The sequence below is a fragment of the Elaeis guineensis genome, chromosome 4, assembly GCF_000442705.2.
Source record: "Elaeis guineensis isolate ETL-2024a chromosome 4, EG11, whole genome shotgun sequence".
NCBI lineage: Eukaryota > Viridiplantae > Streptophyta > Magnoliopsida > Arecales > Arecaceae > Elaeis > Elaeis guineensis.
This window is the reverse complement of record NC_025996.2, coordinates 27717896-27735004: the sequence shown is the minus strand read 5'-3', so window position 1 is coordinate 27735004 and position 17109 is coordinate 27717896. Positions and strand designations below refer to the sequence as shown.

The 17109-nt window shown below is 38.3% G+C and overlaps 1 protein-coding gene across 1 annotated transcript; it reads right to left on the bottom strand.

Annotated features, from left to right (window-relative positions):
- Positions 1–1063: 1063 nt before the first annotated feature.
- On the bottom strand, positions 1064–16774 carry LOC105043203 (receptor-like serine/threonine-protein kinase ALE2). The gene is given in 9 exon segments (XM_010920660.4): positions 1064–2034; positions 3384–3624; positions 9135–9389; positions 9392–9523; positions 11329–11583; positions 11664–12035; positions 12148–12237; positions 12311–12421; positions 16314–16774. Coding segments are annotated over 9 exon segments (2283 nt in total). The 5' UTR covers positions 16456–16774; the 3' UTR covers positions 1064–1349.
- Between the last annotated feature and the right edge of the window lie 335 nt (positions 16775–17109).

Here is a 17109-nt window from a genome sequence, read left to right as displayed (position 1 = left end):
GCTAAATAATCTGTCATAATATCCACTATCATTTTTTCTCTGATACCTACCCCAGATGTGGCTAACTGGCTATAGAAGTTGTGTAATGATTATAGTGTTTCATATGCGGAGGGACAGAGTGTGCTGCATCTTGTGACTGTCAAGTAATGATGGAGTCAGATATCTAGCACTTGCTCAAGGTTTCATCTCGACGATGATCATGGTATTTAAATATACGAAGAAGATACAGGAGACCGTCATCCAAATATGGAGGTTGGAATTATTGGATTTTCAGACTTTGCAACAACCCTTTCAATGTGCAATCTGGCATAAGGTTTCCAGGAAAAACTGTCCGGTGCGCTAATAGCTCGCACAGCTTGGACAGTGTGGCTTGTAAGAAATTAGTGTCTGATGGAGCCTATGTTTAGGCCAGAGAACTTTTTCAAGCCTAAAATGGAGCTTTTCCTCTCCTAAAGAGGTGCAAACCTAATCTTCCTCGATTGCATTAACGTAAAAGGTATTTTCATTGGAGAGAGTTAGATGCTGGAATGAAAATGAAAATAAATGAGAATGAATGATTCACATTTAAGTTATTTGATTGGAAAAATTTTATTCTTATTTCAATTCTAAATAGAATGAGAATATTTTAATTCTCTAAAATTCAATTTCTATTCTTTTCTAATATATATAAATCTAATTTCAATCGTAGTCACCACGAACCAAAAGCATTAATATGAATATTTTGATCCTCATTTTTATTCATTCTGATTTTGATTCCAATTGCAAACAAAACACACTCACAAAATATCTGTTACCGGATACAGATTTTACTGAATGGCAGATGTTAGTCGGGACATAGTTTGGCATCCTCATGGAGGTCTTATCTTGGGTCATCTGAGATATGATCATATGCTATCCACATGGAACTCGAGAAATGGGATAGAAATTGACCGAACGTGTTTTACCGTACACAGAACAGGTCAAACAGGAAGCTATACAGGCTAACAAGAGGTAATTCAAATGAGATATTGCAACATAATTGTTAAGAATTGTAATGTGAATGTGCTGTCAGATTCACGAGGACTAAGCAAACAAATTATTCAAATAGAATCAACTAAAACGGTCAAGTAATAACCATTTTAGCATTAAATTACAACACAAAACCCAGGCTCGTCTGATGGTGCAAAGCACGAATTACATCTTCAACTCATGAAAAATGAATCAATATATTTAAAATTACAAGTCATAGCCCACAGTTCCTTGCAGCTATGCTGAACTGCCTCTATGAACTGTACATTTTTTTTTGAAGAATCCCCAAAAGAGAGAAGACTAAGAAAGAGGCAAAGGAAAGAGCACTTCCTTTTACAAATTCAAATAAAATAGTCATCCATGCCATAGTGTCTCATAAAGTTTCCGTGCTCACTCATGCTCCCTCTCAATCTGTAAAAAGCTTGCCTCTGCCTCTTGGTTCTCAAGGGGCCTGATCTATTGTGCCCAACTAAGGATTCCAACTTGCCAACCAAAGTAGATGTCGAATGTGGTCTCTGCATTTCTTCCATCAGATCCGAACCATACTCCATTGTTATAAACGATGAGGCACACCCATAAGTTAAGCGTGGTGGTGTCGCCCCATTCCACCAACTGATGTCATGGCCAAAGTCACAGTCGGTACCCAATGAATCCTCTCTCTGGCTGAAAGAATCATCACAAGTTTCATCCAGGTCATTGTATATTAGCTTCAGTGCCTGTACAACTTCTCCCATGAATGGCCTTTGCGATGCCTCTGTGTGAACGCACATAGAGGCTATCGCTGCTACTTTTGCAATATTGTCAAAGTCATATTTTCCATTCAAGGATGGATCGATCAATTGCTCTAGCCCTTCTTTGCTGGTAAGCAGAGGGCGTGCCCAATTTACAAGATTCTCTGGCCCCTGAGGTTCAGACATGTAGACAGGCTTCCTACCTGATAAGAGCTCAAGCAACACAACCCCATAGCTGTACACATCGCTCTTGACAAGTAGATGCCCCGTCATCGCATATTCTGGAGCCACATACCTGAAAATCACCAATTATATATCTCACGAACATTCCAAAAAAAACAAAGATAGAAAGAAAGCTCCCATTTTATCATGACATACAAGGAAAGCATGCAACGACACCATTTCATTTTAACTGTTAAGTAATTGACCAAGGCTGTTTATCTAAGAAGAGGAGATAAAGAATGAGGTGCAGTTCGATATCATGTAACCTACGAAAGGATAAAAGATGCTGCATATCTACTTTTCAAAATGATTATGAGTGTATGTAGAGATGATGGATAGTTCTCGGACTAAATGACTAATCTCTCTATCAGTGGACTTTTATAACAGGATGGGATGCGCCAACAAATTCTACCCTTAGCTTGCCTGCCATTCAACAGGCCCCCTTTACCGTCAAAGGAAGATATAAGAACAAAAGCATAGCAAATGAAAAGAAGAAGAAGAAGAAGAAGAAGGATTAAGATAAAATTATTGGAATCATGGTGAAGCAGGACCTAAAGAGTGGAGTCTGACAGAGTGACAGATGAATAAGGTTCATAGTTTCTGAAAATGAAAGTCACGCAGTTTCAGGTTATGAGGAAGAAAATATATTCAGATAATTAGAATCAGCAAAAACTAGAACAGATGTGGAAGATGGTTATGGAGGAATCACTAGTAATCCAATGCCCAATGATATCATGGATGCGTGGAGGCAGGAAGATGTAAAAATTTTGAAGATGCTCAAAGAATCAAAGTAAAAGTCACTCTTACCTATAAACAGAAAAGCAGAAATAGATTAAACAGGCATGGGGTGAAATAAGACAAAAATGCAAGTTCAGAAATTAAGATCGTATAAGCCAACCAGGTATCCTGCCTGTAAGTGTGACATAGACCCAAGGCTTTTTTGAGGAAAATGTTTCTAGCAAGCATTGTATAATGTTGACAACAGAAAGCAGGTGGCATTAAGTTCTTGATCGAAAATATTATGTTCTTTTAATAATTTAATCCCGATTAGGCAAAAAAAGCCTACTTAATCAGTAAACGTAAAATTCTCAGTTCAGAATTTTATTGAATTTAAAACCATGAGAAGAAAAATGAGAAAATGGACACCGTCATATACCAGCCTCTATACCTACATGATACTGATAGATACTACACTCGGCATTTCATTTAGTTTTCTCAATGCAGAAGGGGCCTAGCAACTGGTGCAGCTAGCAACAAGGTAAGCAATAAGATGCAAAACCAAGTTAAATGCATGCTTCAGGATTCATCATTGCATAGGCAGGAGTGCAGCCATGATAGCAAATGCCCGCAGATCAGAGCATCTCACAGACAATTATGTTGATAAAGCAAATTCTGGTAATAGAAGAGGAATAATAGTATTACCCGAATGTTCCCATGACCTGAGTAGAAATATGATGGATTCCTTCTGATGCTACCCTTGCCAGACCAAAATCCGAAACCTTGGGGGTGAAATCACCTTCTAATAGAATATTGCTGGCTTTAAAATCACGGTGTATGACACAAGGGTTAGAGTCTTCATGTAGGTACGCCAGTCCTCTTGCTGCACCAAGGGCAATTTTCATCCGAGTATCCCAGTCAAGAGGTCCCTTCATTTTATCAGCACCTGAAACATTAAAACATTAGGTCATTAACAACTGAATGAAGCCATAAAAGAGAATAGTAAATCCTCAGAACCAAGGACCGCTGTACCGTATCGGACACCGTACCGATGGTGGATCGGTACGATATGGTACTGATACCGTACCGACACACGGTACACTTCGGCGTATCGGTTCGGTAACAGTACTTTTTTTTTGTTTCGTTTTTTTTGTGGGTGTTTAAGTTATTAATTCATAAATACAACCCCAAAATTACATTATATTACATATTATTGATATATTTGGGTTCAATTTTTAAGTTAGATAGCGGTACAAAGACTTTTGATCCAAAATTTTAAATATATATTTATTTACATTATATTACAACTTATCATCCTAAAATTAAAATATATATATATAAAATATGCATTAAAATGTATCTAAACGTTTAAAATACAAAGCACAACAACTGATATGCTAACCTCAAGATCTACTCTGTATTTAATTTCTTGTCAAGTGTCTGCAACGCTCGTAGATATCTGGATGATTAATATAATCTGGAGGAATATCAGTCCAACCCTCTAACCAAGATGCACCGTACTCTTGAATATTTATCTCATAAGACATCCTCTCTGAATTGTAAGACATCTCAGATCTCTCACTCAAACTCTGAGAAGTATCCTCGGAATGATGGTATGGCTGTGGAGGAGCCCATCCGAATATGTCGGTAGCAAAATCTGATCCGTAAGATGCTCCAGACTGCATAAGATAGTAACCACTAGAAGACGATGCTTCGGACGCACCATATCCATATGGATCATAAGGTGGCTGCGGATAATAGGATCCATAATGCAACGATGATCCAGATACATCCATGGATCCTACTCCATGTGCTAGATCGTCTGCAGCTGCATCGTGTACTGGATGACCTCTAAGCGTCCGTCGTCTATATGAAATCGACTCCCCACAATCTCTACCGACTCGTCCACCATGATCCCTATCTTATGTGGCATGTGTAAACTGAGACTCACCGGTGAATCGAATATCACCCTGTGACTGTATCTCATAAACAGTGATCTCCTGTCCTCTAATTTCTCTCTGATCATCAGATCCATGACTACTACTACCAATATCATCATCACTCTCTCTGATGACTGAATCTGAGCCAGATAGCTCCTATACTCTCGAAAGTGGTGCACATGCAACTATCTTTTCTTGCCTCCCTTGTGCCCCTCTGTGACTGAGTTTCCGATGATTGGGAGGATGGATGTTTTCTTGCTGACTGCCGACCTCGTCTATACATCTGTCGCTCGAACCTCTACAAAGATGTATCGAACATCGAGTCATGTGATGAATGAGTTCCCTGTGTCCCCTCAGACTGTGGCTGATCAGTTGGAACCTTATGTGAAATATTTTTTTCTGTCCATTGCCTTGTATCCACCCTGATCTCCTTAGCTACCACACTGGCTGGTCGTGGAGGGGACCCCGGCTCATCAAATTCTGGCTCCTGCTGCTGACCTGCAAGTCATTCGATGATCGAATCGTCTCCTCGTCAGCATAATCATCTAGCGTCGGATCAGTGTACTTCAGCAGTACTTCCTTCTGAATGTATTTTAGCCTCAACCTCAGATTGTAATAAACATATACAAGATCGTTGAGACATTTTTGTGTCAGACGGTTGCTCTGTTTGCTGTGGATAAAGACGAAAGTCGATCAATTGCGCTCACAGCCACTAGCAGAGACCGTTTAAGAAAGAATACGGACAGCCACACCTCTCAAATGTTTTGCGGACGTTCCAAAATAAATCCACCATTCAGCTGCAAAAGCAAAATTACATATCAAATTTTATGATATTATTAAGTAAAATTACATATCAATCTATGCTGCTCATTATTGATATGTAATTTATCTGGATTCATCTGCTTTTTGCTTACGACAGCTGATGAGACTCCAAAGCTGTCTGATCCCTCTCTAAACTATTTCGTCTGTAAAAAAAAATATTTATTAAATTTATAAATATATCGTTGAATACAGATCGAATTCAGTTGAATAATCATATCTGTTTTAAACTAGCATACCTCTTGCAGACACAACGACGCGATTTCTGGATCGGACACCATCTTATATATCACATTACGAAGAGCAGCAAAAAGCTCGTTGTCCATATCTATTCCAGAAATAGTATACTGAAATCTCGGATTCAAATAATAAGTTGCAAAAAAATTTTATGGCTGATTAAGTATACTTTTACAGCATAAAAAAAATATTTTAAAATATTTTTGAATCCGTGCTTACTGGCTAGATGCAAATCTCTACCCATCTGATGTCCCAACGGCGCTCAATGATGTTAATAAATTCTTGAGCATGCTTCGGATCATTCTTACTGATCTGTTTCTTTACCCTCTCTATCATATAATATAAGAAACCCATCTGGGGGTATCTTTCACTGTCCACAGCGCGAAGCACTCCATATAATGGTTTAATAGCCTTCACTACCTTCTCAGTCCGCTGTCAGAATGACTGACTCGTCATCATGTTCTCTGCATGACTTCCATCAGTGCCAGCCCTTACATATCTACTCTCCTGTCACTCGGCACTAACAAACATCTGACGTAAGGCTGCTTTCTTCTGAAGAAGACTATCAAGTGCTATGTAGTTGGTAGCAAATCGTGTGATATCCGATCTTAAGATCTCCCTCCCAATATACGTCCGCGTCAATGAAAGAACCCATGTGTGGTTGTAGATGAATCTAATAATAGTCTGGACAATTTTCACTACCTGCTGCACCCTACGAATCTTTCCAATATCCATCAATATAAGATCAATGCAATGTGCAGCACATGGGGTCCAGTATATCTGCGATCGCTGCTCCATCAGCAACTCTCCGGCAACCTTATATTGTGATCCATTATCTGTGATGATCTGCACGACATGCTGCTCACCCACTGAATCACCTCCTCCATCAGACCAAAGATATATGTGGCATCGTGCATCTTATCTAAAATATCAATTGATTTATGAAAAAAAAAATTTCATGACAATATGTCAAAAAATTAACGATGCTCCGTCTAGTAAGACCGATCCAACCATCACACATCACTATCAGTCCGTATGTAGGCCATTTATTTTTGTAAGAAGTAATCCATCTCTGCAGATCCTTCTTGTTGCTGTCAAGAAGTTAACCATAGATGTCCCTAGGTCCTGACGGATCTACACCCTAGCCGGCAGTCTCTATAGTTGAAATAGCAGATCGATAGTAAGAATTGGCTGCTGTATTTGCTGGAATATGATTGAAATGAAACCATGATCTAATAGCCCATCACATATCCTTCTTCTTATCTTTTTTCACCATAATGTCAATCCTTTGCTGCTTTGAATCCTTGCTGGGTTAAGCATGTGGATCCAAATCATGGATGCTGGCTCCTATTGGAATATCTCTGAAAAACTTCCTCCTACTGCCAAAAGCTCCCAACAAAGAAGACATGCTGTGTCTACTTCCTCTACCACCGGGCTCTCTGACTGAGGTAGTCCTCCTGAACTCGAATTCTCTCCCACCAATCGCTGATCCAGACCCCGATTCGTAGCATGATGGTCCAAATCGCTCTTATACCGGACCATCTCCTCCTGTCGGTACTGATCAGCCAAGCTCGTCTGAATGGCAGCCTCAATCTATGCCTCCTTATCATCTGGAGCGGAAACCTCTTTCTGACTCTCTAGAGTGATAAGAAGTGGCTCTGCAACTCAACGGTCTACATCGACCCTTTTCTGCTTTATCCCTTTCTTCGCTGCTTTCGAATCAGCAAAATATTTTTTCATCAATTATCGGACCTCTTGCGGATATTTCCGACACATTGACATATCAGGATAACCACCAGCCAGATGCTGCTTCAACCTAGTCACCCCTCCTCCCTTGAACTCTGTGTTGCACCATTGCATCTCCAACGATGTCGAGCCGAGAGCATCTCACCATGATCCCAACCAATGTCACGCTTTGAATCTTTCTTCTTACTCATTTCTGCATGTATAACAAAACACGACAGTTTAATAATTATTAAAAAAATATTATATATAAAGTAAAAATTCATAAATTCAAAAAAATATGTTGTGCTTCAAATAATATTTTTGAATTAACTGTAATATAACACTAATTTTATATATTTTTTATTTGATAATATTTTTTACTATTCAAATATTTACAAAAATATTTTTAATTCTAAAAATTTCAAAAAAATCTCAAGTTAGATTTAAATATTTAAATTGCTTGAATCATTCTAAACATTATTCTCAATTTCAAAAAAACTTTGATTTTTTATTTTTTATTTATTTTTTAAATAATTTTTGTATAAATAAATATATATTAAAAAATATATAATTAATTAAAGTCAATGAACGTCATGCTCTGAATTTTTTTTATAAATATCTGCAAGTATAACAAAACACAATAGTTTAATGATAATTAAAAAAATTATATATAAATTTAAAATAATTTCAATAATAATTTTAAAACTTATAAATTCAAAATAAATATGTTATATGCTTCAAATAATATTTTTGAATTAACTAAAATATAATACTATTTTTACATATTTTTGTTTTATAATATTTTTTTATTATTTAAATAATTATAAAAATATTTTTTTAATTTCAAATATTTCAAAAAAAATTTGAGGTTAGATTTAAGTAGCTTGAATCATTCTAAACATGATTCTAAAATTCTGATTTTTTATTTCTTTAAATTTATTTTTTTATGAATAAATATATATAAATATTTAAAAATATATAATTAATGAAAATTAACAATTTTAGTGTCATCATGTAGATCTTTCAAAGATCTATCACATAATTAAATCATACCAAAATCACAAAATTTTGACGTGATTTCTTCTTACTTTCATGCTTCCTCATTCTTATCCTATTTTTAACAAAAAAAAAAAAAATAAAATATTTACTAAAAGAATAACACATTACATTACTTCTGACCAAAAATCAACGTCTCTTCGAACCACTGCTGTAATTTGACGAAATTTTTCTCTTTTTTTCTTATTTTTTTGGCGTCTCGACGGTTTCGTTGAGAGCCTCGAGAGTTCTCTGAGAGCTCTCGAGCTTCTTAGAGAACCTAATCACCTGGGCTGCCACTAAAAGACAGCCCAAGCCCCACTCCCCCCACAACTTTTCCGATGTGAGGCTGTCAGTACGGTTCGATTCATGCCGAACCGGACCGTACCGGTCCATACCATTCGGTTTTGGATGGTATGGACCCGAACCGTACCGAACTGAGCGGTTGGTACGGTTTGGAGGGATTTTCCAAAAAAACCTCCGAACCGGATCGGCGGCCCCATACCGGGTGGTTCAGCCCGATATGGCGAACCCTGCTCAGAACAGTTGCATAATTGTCAGCCATGATTTTTATCAAGAAGGTGCACTGCATTATGCAAACAAAGACTACCACAGAAGTTGTTGGATACAGGGAGAATACCAAGATTGTGCACCCTGTGTACAAAACCAGCAACTTTAGAATTAGAAGTTAGAACCATACCATGCAGATGAGACTCCACGCTTCCATTTCGAACCAGCTCATAAACCAGGCACCGCTTGTGCCCTTCAATGCATATGCCAATCAGTTTGACAAGATTACGGTGATGCAGCCGACTGAGCATCTCAATTTCAGCAATGAACTCACGATCTCCACTTTGGTCCTCCCTTGTAAGCAACTTAATAGCAACCTCACTTCCATCTTCCATGATACCATGATAAACACATCCAAATCCACCTTCACCAATAACTTTTTGGCACTGAAATTATCTGTGGCCTTTTCAAGCTCTGCTAAAGAAACTGTTTTCACTGAGGGTGGGCGAGTAGCAAGGGTGGAAACAAAGGATACTGATGTTGAGCCGGCCATGCTGCTTGAACTGATGGACCTGATACCTAACAATTAGCCTCAAAATCATAACGTATACATCACAGGGAATATAAGTCATATATATATTCATTCTTAAATAAGGTTTATAATCCCCTAGCAAATTTAGCAGCTGCTTAAGCTCTTATTTAGTTGTTTGCTAACACTAGCAAGATATGCACCTGCATATGCACATTGGTATGCAAAGTAGTAAACAATAGATGCATGAGAATCATTAAAATAAAATTTACAACTTCAGATTTCATTGAAGAATAAATTTTCATTTATATCATTGCTTGATGCCAGAAAAAGGGATGGATTGCAAAATTTTAATTTGACATGCAAATTACATTAAAAGATGATGCAAACATATTTTGGATTTGTCCTGGCTAATAGCATAATAATCATAGAGAATGACTGCTTTCTCTCATAGGAAGTTTTTTTTAATGAAGAATAGCAAGTGTTATCATATAAATAAATCAGAAAATATAGTAACTCATTATTTGGAAATTTTCTACAATGAAACTACATCGGCCTCAGGGAGCTACATTAGGAATGAATAACTGCACACCTAACTAGCAGGTTAACCTATACACAGGCTCTCTTTTTTTATTATTATTTTTTCAAAATGGAGTTTATGATAGGGCTTCTTTTAGCTAGCTGCAGTCGTCGCATTCATCATGTTTCTATTCATTAGTGAAGAAGAAATTTGATTCTGCAAGCACTTTTCTTTAAATAGTTTTATGATTGCATTGTGTTCAACTCCTAAAGGTATTACTTAAGAATCATGTCTTTGAGAGACTTTTAAAATGAGTAAATACCAAATCAAATTAGATTGAAGCATTATGATAACAAGCATCATACATCTGGTTCCCCTGAGCACTTAACATATAGTTGTCAAGTGTAAATTTGAAAGCTTGACGGATTACATCAGACTTACATACAGAAATAAAGTTTTTATTCAACCAAGCCTAGCCCACCTGACACCACAGCCTTTGGTGGTTGACCATTAATGGGTGCTACAGGGTACAAACACTGTATGACATAATTGGTCCAAACAACATAAGCACTGGATTCAGAATCACAAAGAGGGGATTGGGATATTAGGAGCCTGGGGCTTGTGCAGCAAAAGTTCTTGAACAGAGAGGCTTGTGGGAGTTGATATTTATTTGACACAGTTGCAATTTGGAAGAGTGCACTTGGATTTGATCTTGCATGGACAATAAGTAGAGTTGGCTTGAGAAAAGAGTTTTTTACACAAACTTATTTAAATTTTGATCTAAACAATATAAGAAGATGTGGAAGCAAGAGTTCAATGAAAACTAATTTGAAATTCTAATGGATATGACAGTTTTAACTAAATCCAACGGTCAAGAAGGCGTAAAAACAGAAACTTATTGGCAATACTGTATATAGTGTAGATTGCTTTATTTCAACTTAAGTAATAACCCAAAAGTATTGGCTGGCTAGGTTATTTAACTTTACATTCATCACATATATCTCCTAGTAGGAAATATATCGTGGCAAACTCATGCTTTTAATTTACTCCAAAAATTTGAAGCGTTTCAGTTAAAGGTCTAAAATAATGGTTCTATAAATTAACAAATAAATCAAACCATGGGTACAAGCCATAGAATAACTAACCCAATGTTATATGGCATAGCCAAGGTGAAAACCAAAATAGTGGAGTATCGGTGACTGAACTCAAAGGTTTGAGCTCAAGAAGAATTAGACAAAGCTTTTACTCTCACTAATTAGTTCAACAAGCATCCAAAATATAATACCAATAAGCTCAATACCACTTAAATTCAAATAAACCCTCACATGACCTTACCAGTTTTTCTAGTAGTTAAGGGAGGAATTGCAGGTCCTATAGCAGTGAGGGGTCTTCCAAGTTTCTTCCATTTCCAGATAATGCAGACTAACCCAAAGCATACCAAGACAAGTATGAATGACGATAATGAAATTAAAGCAATAGTTTTTGCGTTCATCTTCTGCATCTTGCCACGGTGTACATCCACCATGAAAGGATATTGTTGACTCGGGCCCAAGAATCCCTCTGACATGGGTGGTGGAGAAGAAGGAAGTCCTACATCGATGTTTGCATGCTGTTAAAGAAATGAATACATGTAACATGATGAATGTGAGAAAAAAGAGACATGGTATTACCAGGATAATGAACATATATCACATCATAATCACCAAAAATGGATGTGTTTATCTGCACTTTCTTCTGCCAAAATCTGTCATAAGTCAGTAATGCAGTCATCCTATCAAACTTCTCTCCTAGTGGCACCAGGTCAATAGTAACTGTTGTCATTTCTGGGTCCCGAATACTGGCCCCAGCACCCATTATTCTCACTTGACTTTGTTTCAGAAAGGTGGCTGCCGCAACCTCGACTTCTAGCTCCTCAATCCTTGAAAATAATTGATATGGTGCTACTCCAAGGTCAATCTTGACTTGCATTGGGTATACACACCCACAGGGTGAACCAATTGGGGTTGAAGTGAGTGGCTCATAACAAGAGATTTCATCACAACCTATAAAAAATTTCAAAACATAAATAACTGCAAAATGATTGTAACAACATCCGGTCATTCCTGATATGGGAGGCATGGAACTGCTGAGATGCATGACCTTAATATTTCAGACCTTGGTTTTGTGATGGTGCAGCTGAGGTTGGCGGAACAGCATGAGGTAACCTCTGGTGATGATTCTGCACGGGATGACTTGTGGGAGAGCCTAAAAACAGATTATATAATGATATTCCCAGATGTATATCAAAGACAGATGAAATTATGGAGACTTCAGTTACCATGGTATTCAGGAGAATGAGCTGGCGAAGGTATCGGACCTGAAGGTGTCATATTCCAGATCATGGGTGAGCCTAGTGAGATCAATGCCTGAGTTGTTGGCATCAGCCTTGCTGCACAAAATATACTGGCATCCTTAGGAAATAAATACGCATAACAGACAATTATGCATAAAAATATGGTCCTGTATAAAACTCAAACAAAAGTATTTAGGTATTGTCATTACTAATAATGGTTGAAAAGAAGAAAATGAAGCTAAAAGCTAACAGCTGTTGATGCGACCTTCCTAAAATCAATGTTACCACGACTAATGAAACATACGGCAAGACCTGATTTGTCCCTAATAAGGCCTAATTAAACAAACAAAACACAGAATCTCCATAAAGACAAAACACTAAATCAACTTGCTCCAGAAGGAAATCAAATGAATTAGGTTCCTTTCATAGCGTGAGGTTCCTTTCTATGGCTACCAACCTATCTTCCACCATTTCACCTTCCTTGCCTGGACTTGGAACACCATGGATAGTGATATTGGCCTCCGCAAGAAAGATGTTAAGAGAAGCTGGGAAGGACGGCCTCAAATTGGCATTTGTGGATAAGGAAACTGAAGAGAAAGATACACCATAAGACAGATAAATGTCACAAAAAAGGATCTGAAAAAGCATGCAGTGGCAGAGAATGTATCCCATATGGAAAACAAGTGGAACAACAAGGATTGACTAAGCTTGTGAAGGTTTGATAATAAAAAACTTTTAAGTCCCATCTAATAAGTGTACAGGGTGCTGATGCCATACAATGATTCATTAACCAGAAAGGAACAACAAAACCACAGCTAATGTCTGTTCTCGTATCCAGGACAAAGTGAAAAGATGAGAAGCAACCACCACATCTTCATTTAGTACATGACAAATATCTGATAAGTTTTAGAAATCTTGAATTGGCTTGGCCTAAGTCAGTTATGCCCCTACAATTGCACATCTCGGGGAACTTTCTTAGAAGAGAGGAATCCCTTAGTGTTGCTTGCTCTTTTCTGAGTGTAAAGTACCATTGTAATATCGTGGCTCAAAAAATTACAATGAAAATCTAATGCCGCAGGGCAGTCTAAGGATTTATCATATTTTGAAAATGAATTAAACATTCATTACTTCATCTTGTAATTCTTTGATGACAAATTGTTATAAGTATATTAATAGCACTACACTGTGCCCTTTATAAGTAATGTTAAGACTCCACAATATGTGATTTCTACAATGTCCCCTAGAATGCAAGGTACAACATGGCTAAAGATGTAGCATGATTTATCAGGAGGGACAGATATACATATGCCTCTATTTCATTTTTAAGTAGAAATAAGCAAAAGAGAAAAAAAGTAAATGCCCTCCTCTTCTCAATTTTCATTGAAATCTTTACTCCTCTTGCATCACATTTGCTTTCTTTTCCTCCATCCTTTCCTTAAACCTGAACTCACTCTTCCATTGCTGATTTCAGTTTACTACAGAACCATTTCTCACCCTTCTTTCTACCCCTTTTTTAAAAAAAAATTGGTTCTAAGAAAGGAGGAGTGCAGACTCACTCACACTATATTTTTGAGGATGCACCACCCAGGAATCAAACTTGGAACCTCTTGTTGCTAAGTAGAGGGATGTGATATTGTGATCATCGAACAAGCCCCAATGCACACCCCACCCTCTTCCATCCTTTTTGCAATCATATTGATGGTTCTAGAGTTCATGAAGCACTATGACTCATAAATCTTATTGTACATACATGATCTGCCCCCTAAAAAAGGGGGATGCACTTAAGGATGTAGGGAACATCCAGACAAACATATTTCTAAATTCTAATAGCAAGTGGCTGGAGCATCTTTGTGAATGTTAAAACTTTGTCCAAGCTTGAGCTCTCCATGATGGAAATTGTTATGGGGCCATGCTACCTCAGGACTCATCCTCGTATATCCTTCTCAAACTGACTGAGGTACCAAGGTAAACCCCAATGATGAACATTATCTGGACGCCCTAATAAGGAAGCGAACGACTTCATCAAACTTATACCAAGGACTTCAACGTGCCACCACCGATCCAGTGGTCAAACTAGCATCGATGACTCCAACCGACAACTCATCAAGACCACCATGCAGAGCCAAGTCAAAATGTTCTCGTCAGCTTCCGTCCAACCCTTGGCTCGGGCGCCTACCGACCCGAGGTTGGGATCTTGCCGACCACATGGGATGAGGTCCCATGACCCATGACGATAGACGAGACCTCGGTTGTTAGCCAACCACAGGCCTCTGGTCTATTCAACCACATGGGCAACTGATTAGAATCTTCCAACAAACTTTCAAAACGTGGCCACTATCCACATCTAACAACTCTAATTCGCAGGATAGTGGGCAGATTTGCTATCCTAACAGTCTGACAGATTGTGACTTGGCCTAATGGCCTACTCAATTCAAACATACCGGCCTACAACTCCACCTTTATATAAAGAGGTAATAATGAGACCCTCGAGGCAAACTCAACTCCAAAGAAAAAAACCCCATTTGCACTCTTGTCCTTTCTCCTTCTCTCTCTTTTTACTATTCTCAAGCTCCAGCTAACTTAAGCATCGGAGGTCCTCCACCAGAGAACCTCCGACGAGAGTGGGCTTCTATTGCAAGTTTTCTTCCAACGTCCCAGCTTCCAGATCGGCATTCGACCTCGGCCACATTAGCTTCAACTAGAGTCTTGCGGCAACAAAAATATCTAGGAGAGAAGCAGGACTTCGTAGTCATACATGTATGTTAACTACATTTTATCAAAGATGGCAAAGAAGATCCTTTGTAAGTTTGCTTAACATGCAAAGAATGTTGTATTGGCTTTTTAATCAATAAAATTGATGGAGCAACATTCCCCAAAAAAAAAATTGCTGTAACAGTGTCTCTCATTTGTCATAGTACTGTGTAGGAATATTGTCAGCTTCTCCTACTTGATGATGAAAATTCAGTCCTACATCACATTCAAGATTATTTAATGACAAACTCCACATGATGAAGATGGCAAATGACAAATGTTATTAATATATGTGTGATACATCCATCCTCTTTCATCCCTTGCAACCTGAGTCCACATCTAATAGATTCACAAAGCTTTAGATACTACACATATACCACTCTAGGACGATATCTGTAAATGTGACGGATTGCAAGTCCACAGATCGGACAAACAGAGCATTGAACTTCAGTAAACCAACAACAACTGCACCCCCCCCCCCCCCCCACCCCCAACACCCACCCACCCACCAAACACACACACAAAAACAAGAAAACAAACAAACAAATTCATGGATGAGAATATATTGCATATCACTTTTTTGAATCATGAAGTTCTTTGTGCGAGTAAGTACCGATAAAGTCAAAAACGTGTGCAGTGCAATAGCTCTATAGCTTGGTCCAAAAACTCCTTTCCCTAAATTAACCTTTACCCAAGACGCAGATGTATGTTATTTTATCTTACACCATTGTCCCAAATATTATTATGAAACATGAGTGCTTCCATTTTTGGCGTGATGCTTCAACCAAACAGTACAGAGCTATATTACCATAAACTCTTTGGAAGTTATTGAAATTATGGGAACTATATACATGGTTGGCATCATCTCCATCTACTTGGTACTAGAAAAAAAAAAAAAACTCACAACTTATTTCCACCCAAATTTTTACTCTGAGCATCAATGTGTTCATGATGAACTATCATCTCTGAAAGAACGAGACAGTTATTGCAGACACCAGATACACGCCCCAACGATCATCAGAAATCCTTTCAAATTGCAACTCTACCACAGTTAACACAAAATACAGTAAGGTAAGCTGGCATTAGATCACATTACGCCCTTTCTTCCTTGTTTTACTGGTCAATAACCAAAATGCGAACTGAATAGCTAACATTATGCACAATTAGCCATCTAACATCGAAAAATTGATCCAGAAAACATTAAAAAACACACAAAATAAAAGGGCTGGAGAAGTACTAGAAGTGGAAGTAGCCAAGCGGAGAAGAGAGACCAGAAGCACCAAAAGAAGAGACATCTCCGCTCCGCCCCACGGGAGAGAAGAAAAAACATCACCAGAAGCGGGGCCCAAACTCGACGGCGGGGTGGCCGGATAGCCCATTCCCCACAGCTCGCGGCCGCAATGCCCGCATGTCACCCCGCCGGAGAAGGAAGAGGAGCGCGCTGGTGGGCCCCAGACAGAAACCCTAGATCCAGCTGGATCTCCACCCAGATCCACGGGAAGACAGAGAGCGAAGTAAAGTAGCTTCTAACAACGGCTACGAACAAACTGGAGGCGAAGAAAAGGAGAAAAGAATGCTCTTTTAAGCTCCCACAAAAATCGTAAATCTGAGACAAAAATAAAAGAAAAACGAAAAAAAAAATATCATATCTCTCTTCCCGTCATTTAGGGTTTTTCTTTTGCCTTTTTTATTTTTTTTATTTATTTCCATTTTTGTCATATGCATTTTGAGAGGGGTCGATGCTTAAGCGGTGGAGTAATTAATGCTTAAGCGGTGTTACACGTTTGCGAGTGCTTCTTCGTGTGATCTTTTCCTCGGGAGCTCTCGGTGGTCCGTGCAAACTTTGTTCGTGGAATTAGTCTTTGACAAGTCTATCACATAATTTTCTCAAAAGAGTTACATTGCTGTAAACTCGTTATTGGGAGAAGGGCGCTGCTTCTGGTTTGGTAGATGGCGGATGGCTCAGCAGCCTTACGGCGAGTACTCTTCATATTCTTAGGTAAAGCAGACGAATTGTAGAGCTGTAAGAATTG